Genomic DNA, 12,499 nt, shown 5'->3' with positions numbered 1-12,499 from the left:
CGCATCTTCTTGCACATGAACTGACAACTACACACAAATATGTCAAAATGCCTGTATTGGCGAGGCATAGACCCACATACTGGACCCGTGCATTAGCTCTTAAAGAGACAGCATATATCTGCTGCTGCTGTCTGGCTCCTTAAAGGGATAGTTCACCCAAAAAATTAAAATTCTGTCATTAATTACTCACCCTCATGTCGTTCCAAGCCCATAAGACTTCTTTCTTCAATCTTTGAAACACAAATGAGGATATTTTTGATCAAATTTGAGTGATTTCTGTCTTTTCATTGACAGCTACGCAACTACAGGTAACACTTTGAGGCTTTAAAAAGGTCATAAAGAGATTGTAAAACTAATGCATATGAATTGAGTGGTTTAGTCCAAATTTTCTGAGGAGACACGATCACTTTATATGATGAACCAACGCATTCTCATCCTAGGGCGTCATATACTGATGCTTTTGACATTTCGTCTACATCCAACGCAAATGGCACCCTTTAGCGTCAATATGAGACGCAGATAGCTTTGTTCGGTTATGGGTAGGTTTAGGTCTGGGGTAGGGTTAGGGTTAGACCGCTAGGAGGCGCCTTCTGGCCCATATCTATCTGCGTCTCATATTGACGCTAAAGGGTGCCATGTGCGTTGGATGTAGACGAAATGTCAAAAGCGTCAGTATATGACGCCTTGGGATGAGAACGGGCTGATGAACAGATTGAATTTTGGATTTTATTCACATTTAAACATTCATCAATGCACACATCTGTTATGATAAACAGAAGCTCAAACATGCTTGACATGCCAGAACCAATGAGGTTCATTCTCATGTGTTACGCAGCACGTTGGAACTTCTGCTAGAACCAATTGTTTGTGTGTCGGTTCGGTTGAACTTCTGTTTATGTTCACTGATCAATGTTTATATGTGAATAAAAGCTTAAATTCAATCTGTTAATCATATAAAGCAATTGTGTCTCTTCAGAAAATTTGGACTAAACCACTCAATTCATGTGTATTAGTTTTGCGATCTCTTTATGAACTTTTTGAAGCATCAAATTGGTAGTTGTGTGGACTGTGAATGGAGTACAGAACTGGCTCAGATGTTATTAAACATATCTTTGTGTTTCAAAGATGAACGAAAGTCTTATGGGTTTGTAGCAACATGAGGGTGAGTAAATGATGACTGAATTTTCATTTTTGGGTGAACTATCCCATTAATGTTAAACAAAGAAAAGAAAAAGATAAAATCACTTACTCCTCTTGACTAAATAACTTTTGTGACATTAAGGGCTAATCTATATTTAATTTATAGAGTAAAGACTCTGCAGTGTTATTATATATTTGATAGTTCAATTTCTATACCTGAATACTACTGTTATATCTAGCCTACATGAAAACATAAAGAATTGTTTATTTTTTTTTATTTTTTATTTTTTTTTGTTCTACTGCTTTCATTTATACTATTACATTTGCACTATTATTACTGACTTTATATTATTTAGGCTATAAATATTATTTAGGCTAGTAGTTTTTAGAATTAAATGGCTCAATAACAATTTTTCTTTTGATTGTTTTAGTTTTCTTAGAGCGAGGCCAGTGAAAATTTTGACAGGGCAAGTAAAAAATGTGAACCACTGGACTGACTGGGCCAGAAGACAAAATCCTTAGTGTTGAGCCCTAAGTACATAAACATAATTCAGTCTATAATTTTGAAAACAAGCTTGTTTTTGGAGTAGAGTCTGACATCACAGACTGTTTCCTCAACATCTGTTTGAAAAAGACAGGCGTCTGCTTTCGTGCATGTATCCGCCTGCATGTTTGTCTTGGGGAGGGGTCTGCTTAAATATTCACAGAGGTGCCTTGCGCTCCCAGACTGTAAATGAGCAGGCTTACAGCAGGAGTCCTGAACTCTGGTGGTCCAAACATGTCTCTTTAAGTGTGTAAATCTGGAGGGTTTAATTTGCCAGTGCTGTTTTTATACCTAGAATGCACTCTGTGAACGCCAGCTCTCACATAGCTAACACAACCCGAGAAAAGGCAGAAAGCCAATTGGCAGTTTGACAGCACGGGGTCAGCAGGGCCAGGCAAAACACAGACGCCGCCACCACCGTCACTGCCGTCTGAAGGAAAGAGTGAGAAAAGGGAGAGGGCAACTGATTAAAAGAAAGACAGAGAGAGAGAGCATGCTTGCATCATGATATGTTAAAAATGATTTGCTGGTGATATAAAATGTTATAAGTTAATGAATAGTGTATTGATTTTAATTCACATAGGGCCAGATTTACTAACAGTTTGCGCCAGCGCAAACCCTCTTTTGGTGTTTGGTGTAGAAAACTACTGTCAGGATTTATTAAAGACAGGATGCCTTTGTACACTGTCAGAAAATAGGGTTACAGTAGGAGTCCATTTCTGTCCCCCAAGGTACAATCTACACTAACGTACCCCATAGGGCTTATTATTGGACCTCAAGGTACATATATGTACCTTTTTGAGGGTCAAAAAGCATTAAAGGTACATTCAATATTGTACCCTTGAGGGTACAGCCCCAGTGACAAGCCATATTGTACCCCTAAAGGTACAATTATGTACTTTATTTTCTGAGTGTGTAGGAGTTTCCCTTTCAGATGCAAAATTTATGGGAGGAGAATTTAAATGATTCATAAAAGGTGATTTACTAAGGTTTGCGCTAGTCAATTTGCGCTGCTTTTGGTAGATCTGGCTCTGTCTGTGTTCTTTAATTTGTGCGTCAGTAGATTATGTGCAGAACTTTCCACTCTCATTAACTTTTAGTAAAAGCCCTAAGTTTCATAAAGAAATTTGTAACTATAGTTTTTCAATCTTGGGTCTCACATTTTAGCATTGTCACTGTGATTAACTTCAGTAACAAAAACAACGATCGTGTCTCTCCCGAGAATTTGGACTAAACTTCATTTTTCGATCTCTTTATGAACTTTTTGAAGCAACAAAGTAGTTGCATAGACTGTCAATGGAGGGACAGAAATCTCTCCGGTTTCTTGAAAATATCTACATTTGTGTTTCGAAAATGAAAAGACCTTATGTAGCCCCGCCCCTTTTCAGCGCTCCGCTCGTTGTCTTTTGTCTTCCGGTCTGTATTTTCACAGCGATCTTGCATTTATTAAAATCTTCCCGGTCTACTGACATTTGTTAAAACATCTGCTTTAAACATTACAATCCTCATGATAACTTTCGTTAACTTTACATTAAGTAAATCTACCTCACCAGCTAGTTACTCCTGGACAGTGATGCCGTAGAAATATATAGAGTGACCGCAAAACGGAAATTCAAAGACAATGTTCTAAAGATGGCTGTGCGCTTGTTTCTCTGGCGCATAAGGTCTATAGGCAGAGAGAAGAGTGATGTCAGCAGGAAGTGATGTCATTGTTTACAGGGGCCAGAGTTAGGGGGGAAGAGGTTAAAGAAAGAGACGGCAAAGACAAAGACACAGTTCTGCAGTGTACTCAGATCTTGCCGTAGTGGAGAACTCCATTCCAAACTGGGGGGAGGGATTACATAACACATGGAAAATCATCCAAAGAATGAAAACAGGCCGGCCTCTGTGTTGCCAAAGGAGCCTGTTCCACCCTCTCTCACAGCCTATAACACAGCTGATGGATCCAATTTATCTACACTGCAGTTCAACAGAGTTCTTGGAGTCCACTTGAATACGTCATATAGCAAAAGTTATACACAGAACTATATTTAATAGACTTTGTTCCCCATAACAGATGCACTAATAAAGATCAGATGAAGGTTTTTAAAAAGGGTGCCATACAAAGTTAAATGTGAGCGGTTACCCATGTAAACTGAGCCACCACAAAAACATTAAAGAAGGCGAAGACCCAGAGCACACCTACCTATTGCGTCATTGCCACAGACCAAAGGTACTTTACAATCTAAAGCAAACTTTTCCAGAAAGTTCGCTTCGTCAAGCTGTTTCGAACTCCAAACGAACTTTGTTTAGGCCTGATTTTGTTTGGAATGACATCACACCAGTTCGTCCTTTGATTTTCCCTGAAGAGTATCTGAGATTTTTTCACCCATGGACTACTGGATGAAAACCATAAGTCTGGTCAAATAGAATAGAATAGTAGTAGTACACCTTTCCTCAACAAGCTGCAAGATTCACGTCATCATTCTCATACAAAGCACGTTTATTATACGTTGAAGTTCCAAACGTAAGTTAGGGAGGAGCCTAACATTCAGTCCTGTCCATCATCATTACGAACGTACTATATAAACAGCAGACACCACGTCATCCCATTGACAAATTCTTCCAGCAGCCCTCCTCCTCCCCTTCTCCTCCAGTAAACCATCTCTATCCTCTTATGCGCGATTCTATCATAGGGGGGTTTTAACACAGAGTTCAAGCCGAGCCTCCTCCAAGGACAGCAAGCCAAGTTGGTTTACTATTAACCTTTAAAGCTGAATGGGCAGGTGAGCTAGTGAATTCCAGTTAGGGGTTTGTTCAAAGTTTGGCAGTACATTAAATCTGCATGCATAAACTTAGGGAATCCAACAGGACAAGAAGGTATTCAAATGATGCACCAATGTGCTCTTAATGTGCGCTTAAAGTACAGCAGGTCACTTGATAAAAAAGGTCTGTCAAGAGAATGTCTATTAGCACTTATTGGTTGCATTTGTGGATCGCAATCAATATATAATAGCTTATTATTTCAGTCCTATCTGAGGCGCCCTGTATTTACATTTATATTCCTAGCAAAAACAACTGACATGTGGTCTTCACTCCAGGATTTGCCTCTGTCTCAGACTAACCCTGAGGCCAGAACAGACCTTGACTGTGTTAGTGTGTGGTCTACCTCCCTCAGTCAGACGTGTGCTGCCATTGCCAAGGGGAACCATGTGACCCTGGAGAGGGATGGGTTAAGGGAACCAATTTCTTTCTGCTTACAAGCAACTGCTTACTTTTTCTGTAATAGAACACTTCTATGAATGAGCCTAAAGGTATTAGACATGGTGTTCTTCTTTGCACACAACTGTTTTAATGTACACTCTGGGTGTTTAATATAGCAGAATAAAATGTATAGAAATAGTCTAAGCTGTACATACTGTACAAATATGTGCCAACGTTTGCATACACCTTAACAACATACACCTGTTAGTCAACTTCGCAATGTATCTGCATGCATACACGTATCAGCTGACAAAACAGATACCGAAAAAGATGGTCTATTCTGATCTATGCAAAGATTTACAAACACACCTGAAATGAACAGACTATTCATGCTAAAACTCAAATATAAACAATCAATGCATTCTGTATTGTCTACAAAACTATTATGCCCTGTGCTGGAGATGAAACATGCTTTGTTTAAACCTTATATGAAAACTGAAATTTGTTTATTAATGCAAAATGCTTTCAAGCATTTCTCAGAATATATAATATGGTAAATTAAGGTTTATGTTAGGACGGTAAAAAAATAGATTAATCAGCACATCCTATTGAGATGCTATGAAGAATATTTTAATGCAGGGGGAATATAAAACAATGAAAGCGTAGTGGTGCAATATGGCTGCACACAACCTCTTTGTCAAATGACATATAGACAAAAGGAACTCGATCAAACAAATTGCAGCTGTTGGTAGTGAAAAAAATATATTTTTGGTATCAAAGTTTAAGCAATCTATAATACAGACGAAATGACAGATAATAGATAATAAATGTAACTCATGATCAAACATAAATCAAATACAATAAATACAATCTCAGATTAACAGCAGGCATAATATAACATAACATTTTAAAGAAAATAACACTGGATTGAAAAAAAAAATGTGTTACAAGAATAATAGCCTTTCTTTTACCTTTGGCAGGTGAGAATTGCTCTTTATTTCTATACAAGGAGACTGACATACATTCGACTTAATATCTTATAAACAATGTATTCCTAGTTGCTTGATATGAATAGGTATTATAAAACCCTTAAACCAGAATATATCTAACATTTCTAATACCATGCACATACCCTATTGTCAAAGAATCAATGTTATGCATCAATAATAAGATGAACACGTGTGTGCTTCTAAAAAAAATAATAATAATAATATCGCAGTGCAATGGTAAATAATGCATCACCTACCCCTTTTGCTCCAGATTTGATTAAGTTGTAACTGATATTCCATTTCAGGTGTGTGGTTATTCTTTGGGCACTTTGTCTCGAGCCCTTTTCCATGTGCTCAGAGCACGCGCTCCGCGGCACGCGCTGGATACAGTCACATACAGTCGATGACGTCACGTTGCCCTAATACAGCTGCGTCGGGAAAAATCACAGCTTTGTCAGTCGGCATGGAAATAGATTCGTGCAAAAAAACCCAACAGATATTGCATTTAATAGAGCTCAGCACTGAGCATTTTGACAAAGGAGAAAGAGTGCAAAGCTTTGCTGTGACAAGCATGCTCCTTTGATGCAGGAATTGTCTGAACTGGCTAATCATACAGCTAAATCATATCATCATCATCATCATCATCATCACATAAAATGCTTTATAATCAGACGTTTATATGAAAAACACTTTATAGTATAGACATCTAATGTCTACACATTATCTGTTTCCAAATAAGGTGTGAATTATGGGGTCATAATAGTTTCAAATAGAGTTTCAAACATTTTAGTAGGCTAAATACAAAAGATGGGTTACTAGTTAGTCAGTTCGCCTATTTATATTTTCAGTAAATAGACGTCTGCAATCCGAAATTGAGTTTATTGTTGATTTATAATAAAAAATATATATATATTAAAAACGTTATTGTCAGCAAATAAATATTAAGGTGGCTCAGGGCCAACTTTCGAATGTCTTGTTTTATTTTTTATGTTACTCTTAAAATAAAAAACCATTACAAAAAAAAAAAATCTTAAAGACGTCTATCAGATGTTAGCAAACAGATGCTTTCCAGATGAAGTGATGTTTACCAGACATCTTGTAGACGTACGTGTGCTATCTAGTTTTCGCTTTAAGACACTTTTAAAGGAACACCCAATTTGAGGGCAAACAAGGTTTGCCCGCAGTTATTTTTACTAGGGTTGCACAATCAATGTAAGACAAATTCATCTTTACACTTCCGTTTTGCGGTAGCTGTTTAAGCCTATATCCTGTGTCATTGCTGTCTAAGAGTAATTATCTGGTGAAGTGGATTTTAGAGTTAACAAAAGTTATCATGGGCGTTGCAATGTTTGAAGCGGATGTCATAATAAATGTCGGTAGACCTGGAAGATTTTAAAACGAGCAATTAATTCAAAAATCCGTGAGATTCATGCTCTGGAAATATAAACCGGAAGAGGTCTATTATCACCTGATGGTGCATAAATTTTTTTTTAAATAGTAACATTTTAAAGTGAGTGGACCTTGGTGAAATAGGAACAATGCCTACTCTCAAACTACAGCATTTTACAATTAAGACAATTAAGATTAGTTAAATGTGATTTATTGTCAGCCAACAGTTTCATAAAAACAACAGAATCCATTCATAAATAAAATATCAAATGAACAGAATAAGAACAAACAACAAAGATAAATAATCATAGGCAGATATGATATGCTCCGTAATAATAGCATATTAGCGATTTGCCAAATAATCCCGTGCATATCTGTTTACAACATCTTTTTGCAGCGTAGAGCAATGTAGCCAATCACAGACGTGCTAATGGCCAATCAGATGTGTAGAATTCACTTAGGCAACCACTCAAAGCTGGAGTTTGTCCATGGCTGAGTTCTGCACGCTCATAAATCCACTCATTATAACCGAGTGTAGACATTATGTAAATTATTATGTAATTATGTAAATAATGCCGCATACATGCTGCAAAGTTTCGGGAGTGAAATTGTCTAAATTAATGTATTTAAGCGATTATTATTGTCATGTGTGCGTCATTTTTTCTCCTTTCCCACAAAAAAATATTTTGTGTCTCGATTGGGTGGACCAGCCATCAGTCTGAGTGCCAGCTAACACTGGCAGTTACGTAATTTATTCGTACTTTTTGGTAATTTCTTGACTTACCAACTGACAACGTAGTCTCGACGTCGCATGTCTGTAATTTTATTACCATCAAATAACCAACTGACAACGTCGTCAGTACGGTCTCCTAAGGTAACAAAATAACCAACTACGTCCCAGTTACGTGACGTTTTGGTAATTTCATGACTTACCAACTGACAACGTAGTCTCGACGTCGCATGTCTGTAAATTACGTTGTCACAACGTTGTGCTTACTAACTGGTAACGTCACAAAGTTACGTTGTAGCAACGTATCTGTGAATTTCACTTTTCCGGTTGCCACGACGTAAGTTTGGTCACCAGATTACGTTGCAGTTACGTAACAGTTACGTATTTGTGTTAGCTTATGTAGCCTCGCCACTGCTATGTACAGGCAAGCTGATGAACCCAGAATATAAACGCAATAACCAATTCAGTATGTTGCATTCATATTCTGGGCTCATCTGCTCGCCTGTATATAGTTTGCATCATCAGTACGGTGCATGCTGAATATAGCTGTTTTAGTAGGCTACTACTTTAAGTGTTTTTTGTGTGTTTTTTTCACGTTAAGTTTTTTTTTATAATGTCCTGCTATTTGTATTGTTTACTGCAGCAGGTGCTGTATGTGGATCACAGTTCACATATTTATGTTTTGATAGGTGATCTAAATATTCATGGCTTGAAACAGATGTCAAATTGACACGCCACTGCAAAGATATACAAAGATATTTTGAAGAATGTCAGCAACCAGACAGTTGATGGCTACTCCATTGACTTCCATAGTAGGAAAAAATTACTATGAAAGTCAATGGGGTCCATCAACTGTTTGGTACCGATATTATTAAAAATATCATATTTTGTGTTCAGCAGAAGAAAAAAGTTCATACAGGTTTGAAACAACTTGAGGGTGAGTAAATTATGACCGAATTTTCATGTTTAAGTGAACTAGCCAACTCCAAATGTCATTTAAAAATCTAAATCTATAGTCTAAAATCTAAAAAATCTAAATCTATAATTCACACAATTATACCTGCAGTGTTGCTGCACTGATTTCTGAGTGGTTTGCAGCTCAAGTAAACAGCTCAGACTGCATTAGAAGGGCTTTGCCACATCCATGGCAGATGCTCTATGAGCCACATGAGCCCTGCTTCTAAACTATTGAGGGCTGTGGCATGTGACTCATCATCACCTCTAAATTCTGAGGTGAATCATCTGAAAGTGGCTTCTCTTTCTGTCAAAATTCCCTTTGCTGGATTTCCAGGCAGCGGTCCTCACAATAACTTTGCATTGCCTTTCATTTTTGGGCACTGTTGCTTATTGAATGCCAAATATGAAAGAGCTCAACTTTAGCTGAAATCTAGCTGGGTGGGGATGCAATTGAATATTTTTGTTTTGTGTGAGCTTTTCTATGTTGATTTCATGCAAGAAAGTGCATTTAATTTTAGACGGGTGAAAACTTACCGACCTTTATAACTTGGAGAATCCCTGAAATGATTGACAATTTGTGATGTAAAACAAAGTTACAGTATCATACTTGGTGAACTACTGTAACAAGCAAAGATCAAATTTCTCTTAATGAATACTCCCCAAACAGTGTCTGAACTGAGGAGATAAGTGCAAAGAGACCAAAAGAGTCAAGTTCAGAAAGAAATTCATTTATGATTAAGTGAAAACATGGAAAAACCATATAGTGAAACAGAATATGGTTTATGAGAACACAGTAGCTGATACAGATTCAAAAATACATTTCTTAGGAAATATTAATTCATTATATACAAAAACATACAAAAGATTTTACTTTAGGCTTATGCAGCACTATTTTTTACTTATTTTCTTAATAAAAATAAATGACTTAAATACAAATTATTTCAACCACCTTACATTTTAAACTTCGGCAGTTTCGAACATGGAAAAACAGACAATATTCAAAAGAAAAAGAATGCATTGGACATGCAACATCATCACAACTGTACAGAGCAACAGTCTTTAACTTGCATAAAAAAAGCTTCGGGGGGTGGGGGGGGTCTTTAAAAGTCTTTTCGCTTTAACTCTTGTGACACAGATTCATTAATGTGAACTCCGCAGCTGCTGCAGCCTGTGTTTTAACTGTTCGCTCTTTCGCCTCAGCTGTTCCTTGATGGACAGCAGCCTCTGCTCATCCATCTGCATGCTGTGGATGCACTCTGTCGCCTTCTTTAGGATAACCACTTTAGCGGCTTTCTCGTTATTCGCAACCTCGGGAATCTCATCCCGTAGTGCAAAAAAGCTGAGTTTGAGTTCGTTTCTGCGCTGGCGCTCCAGCACATTGTGAGTCCTGCGTTTGTCATTGTCCTCAGAATCCGACGTTCGGGGACTCGAACACTTGCGTTGCTTCACGTGCCTGTTGCTGCTGCTGCTGCTGTTGCTGCTGCTGCTGCTGCTGCTGGAGGTTTCCAGTCGTAGCCTCTTGACAGCCGGCTGGTCATGCCGCGTGGAGGGGTGGGCGGCGTAGTTGTGCTGGTGGGTGGAGACGTGACAGCGCTTCAACACCAGGGGACTGGGGTGCCTCGAATCCGACACCTCCGTCTCGCTCCTTTTCTGTCGCTTTTCCACTGTCACCACATCAATTTCTTCCTCTTCTTCTTCTTCCTCCTCCTCTTCCTCCTCCTCCTCCTCCTCTTCTTCTTCATCATCATCTTCTGGAATTGCATAAAAACAAGAGAACTATTAACTTTAAACATCAGTTCATTTAAATGAATAAACCCCCATACTACAGCAGAATGGGAATATAATGGAATTTGGCAAGTGGCTTTCCACAAAGGGTGGGGTGTTGGGGTGTTGGGGTGAGGGGGTGCTCTGCATTCCAGTCCCCTCCCACTTTCCGTGTCAGCTGATATTTGAACATTGCAGACTTTCCTACACATCTGACTTGGGTCGAGCAGAGGGGAGGTGGAGACTGAGAGATCTTATGCAACTACAACTTGCATCAAGGGTACGAGGATAAAGTCCCATGACCAGCACACCACCTCACCTTTGACAAGTAAAGGTTACTTAAATGAAAGCACTAGCACATGCACGGATACCAGCTCTAAATGACATAATGCATTACATACCTGAATCGCTGCCACTGCTGCTGGAGCTGTTAGGTGGAGTGTCCAAGACCAGCATGGGCTGCGATGGTGCAACCTTGCTGGTTTTGCCGGACTCAGTGAGGGGATAAGGGAAGACCACAGAGGGATCGATGCATTCTGATGCAGAGGTGCTCAGATCCTGCAAATAATGTGCATTGAGTCGATTCGAGCTGCTGTCAGAAATCAGTTCCTTCCTAGCAGCATGCAGGGACTTCAGTCTTTCGGACACCACTTTCTCCAACTTGGCAGCGGCGGAAAAGCCGCTCCACATGCAGTCCTGGATGATGATGGACTTGATGAAGGACTGGGAGTAGTCCGCGTCGCAGATGAAGCTCTGGTTGACCACGTCGTCTCCCAGGAACTCGCTGACCATCTCCAGCTGTTCAGCGGTGGAGAGCGACTGTCTCCGGCTGGGCGAGAGGGGTGGTGTGGGAAGAAGCTCGAATTTCTTCCAAATGTCCTCGCTGGGAGCTGGAGGTTGAGTCTGTCCTTGCTGATGGTGATAGAAATCCTCATCTTCATTGTCGAAGTAGAAATACGGCTGGATGGAGTCGTAGTCGTAATCGTAGTTTTTATACACCAAACTCGCACTCACCGGCATTTTGACACTTGTGGGAAAAAAACAACTTGAAATTAGCATAGTGCATATGCAACGTTCACGTAAAGTGCACATATTTAGACTACGCATGACATGGCATGGGATGGGAAAATGAGGTAAATAATGCAACTAAAAGACAGCATGTGTAAAAAGGGGGCGAATGAATCCCAAAGCGGGGTTAATACCAAAACATTTCAAAGCATCCCTGATTCTAGTGTTGTTGTTTTTTGAGCGTGCAACATGCAAAATTCAAAAAGGAAAGATAATCGCACAAAATAAAATTATTTCTGCATACATATCATCACAAACGCATGCTGCTATTTAAGTCAAAAAGATGCATGCAACATCAGAGACCGGATAACGTTACCTACCGTGTATTTAACAAATGCAGCTTCAGAATGGCTTCTTTCGAGACGCAATGCAATGAAAAGACAATAAAAAATAAGGAGCAAGAATTAAAATCCAACAGATTACTCCGGTCGCTTGACGCATAAGTGGAATCAGAGTCGCAGTCAAATGGAAAGTGATGTGAAATGCAATGAAGGCTGCGCGCTTCTGCACCTCTCAGAGGCTGGACAGACTGATCGTTTGTGTGGCAGTGGCAGGATGAATAAGTTCTGTAGCTCCCGCGAGCTCAAGCTGCGCCCACTGACGTATGACTGCGGTAGTAAAATTTCCCGCCAAACGAAAACACGGTTGTTTGCGTATTAAATCGACCCGTTAGGCTCACACATCAAATGTAAAACCCAATGCCTTCTTTTAAACCATAATTAGTCTTTATTGGCT

The 12,499-nt window shown here is 39.2% G+C and overlaps 1 protein-coding gene and 1 long non-coding RNA gene across 3 annotated transcripts in view; both read right to left on the bottom strand.

The window, feature by feature from the left end:
* The window catches only part of LOC311284427, a 34,004-nt gene extending 27,765 nt beyond the window's left edge, over positions 1 to 6,239 (bottom strand). The window contains exon 1 of the long non-coding RNA XR_014626211.1: positions 6,114 to 6,239. This is a non-coding gene — a long non-coding RNA (uncharacterized lncRNA). The remainder of the gene's footprint in view (positions 1 to 6,113) is intronic.
* Positions 6,240 to 9,644: 3,405 nt separating this feature from the next.
* Positions 9,645 to 12,311, bottom strand: myca (MYC proto-oncogene, bHLH transcription factor a). Of its 2 annotated transcripts, none has more exons than XM_084398575.1 (3): positions 12,085 to 12,311; positions 11,098 to 11,723; positions 9,645 to 10,683 (listed from the first exon to the last, which is right to left on the bottom strand). In XM_084398575.1, exons 2-3 carry the CDS (start codon positions 11,714 to 11,716, stop codon positions 10,073 to 10,075), a joined length of 1,230 nt encoding a protein of 409 aa, XP_084254701.1. In that variant the 5' UTR covers positions 11,717 to 11,723; positions 12,085 to 12,311; the 3' UTR covers positions 9,645 to 10,072. The 2 variants fall into 2 exon arrangements, with proteins under 2 accessions (XP_084254701.1, XP_084254700.1); XM_084398574.1 differs by having other exon boundaries at positions 9,645 to 10,680; positions 12,085 to 12,218.
* Between the last annotated feature and the right edge of the window lie 188 nt (positions 12,312 to 12,499).

Source organism: Rutilus rutilus (assembly GCF_951802725.1).
Source record: "Rutilus rutilus genome assembly, chromosome: 24".
Taxonomy (NCBI): domain Eukaryota; kingdom Metazoa; phylum Chordata; class Actinopteri; order Cypriniformes; family Leuciscidae; genus Rutilus; species Rutilus rutilus.
This window is presented reverse-complemented; position numbering and strand designations above follow the sequence as displayed.

Excerpts from the sequence above, each read along its gene's own strand:
- myca (XM_084398575.1), bottom strand. The coding sequence starts at position 11,716 with ATGCCGGTGAGTGCGAGTTTGGTGTATAAAAACTACGATTACGACTAC. Across the intron at positions 10,684-11,097 it reads CAGCAGTGGCAGCGATTCAG|AAGATGATGATGAAGAAGAA; the intron begins GTATGTAATGCA and ends ATGCAATTCCAG.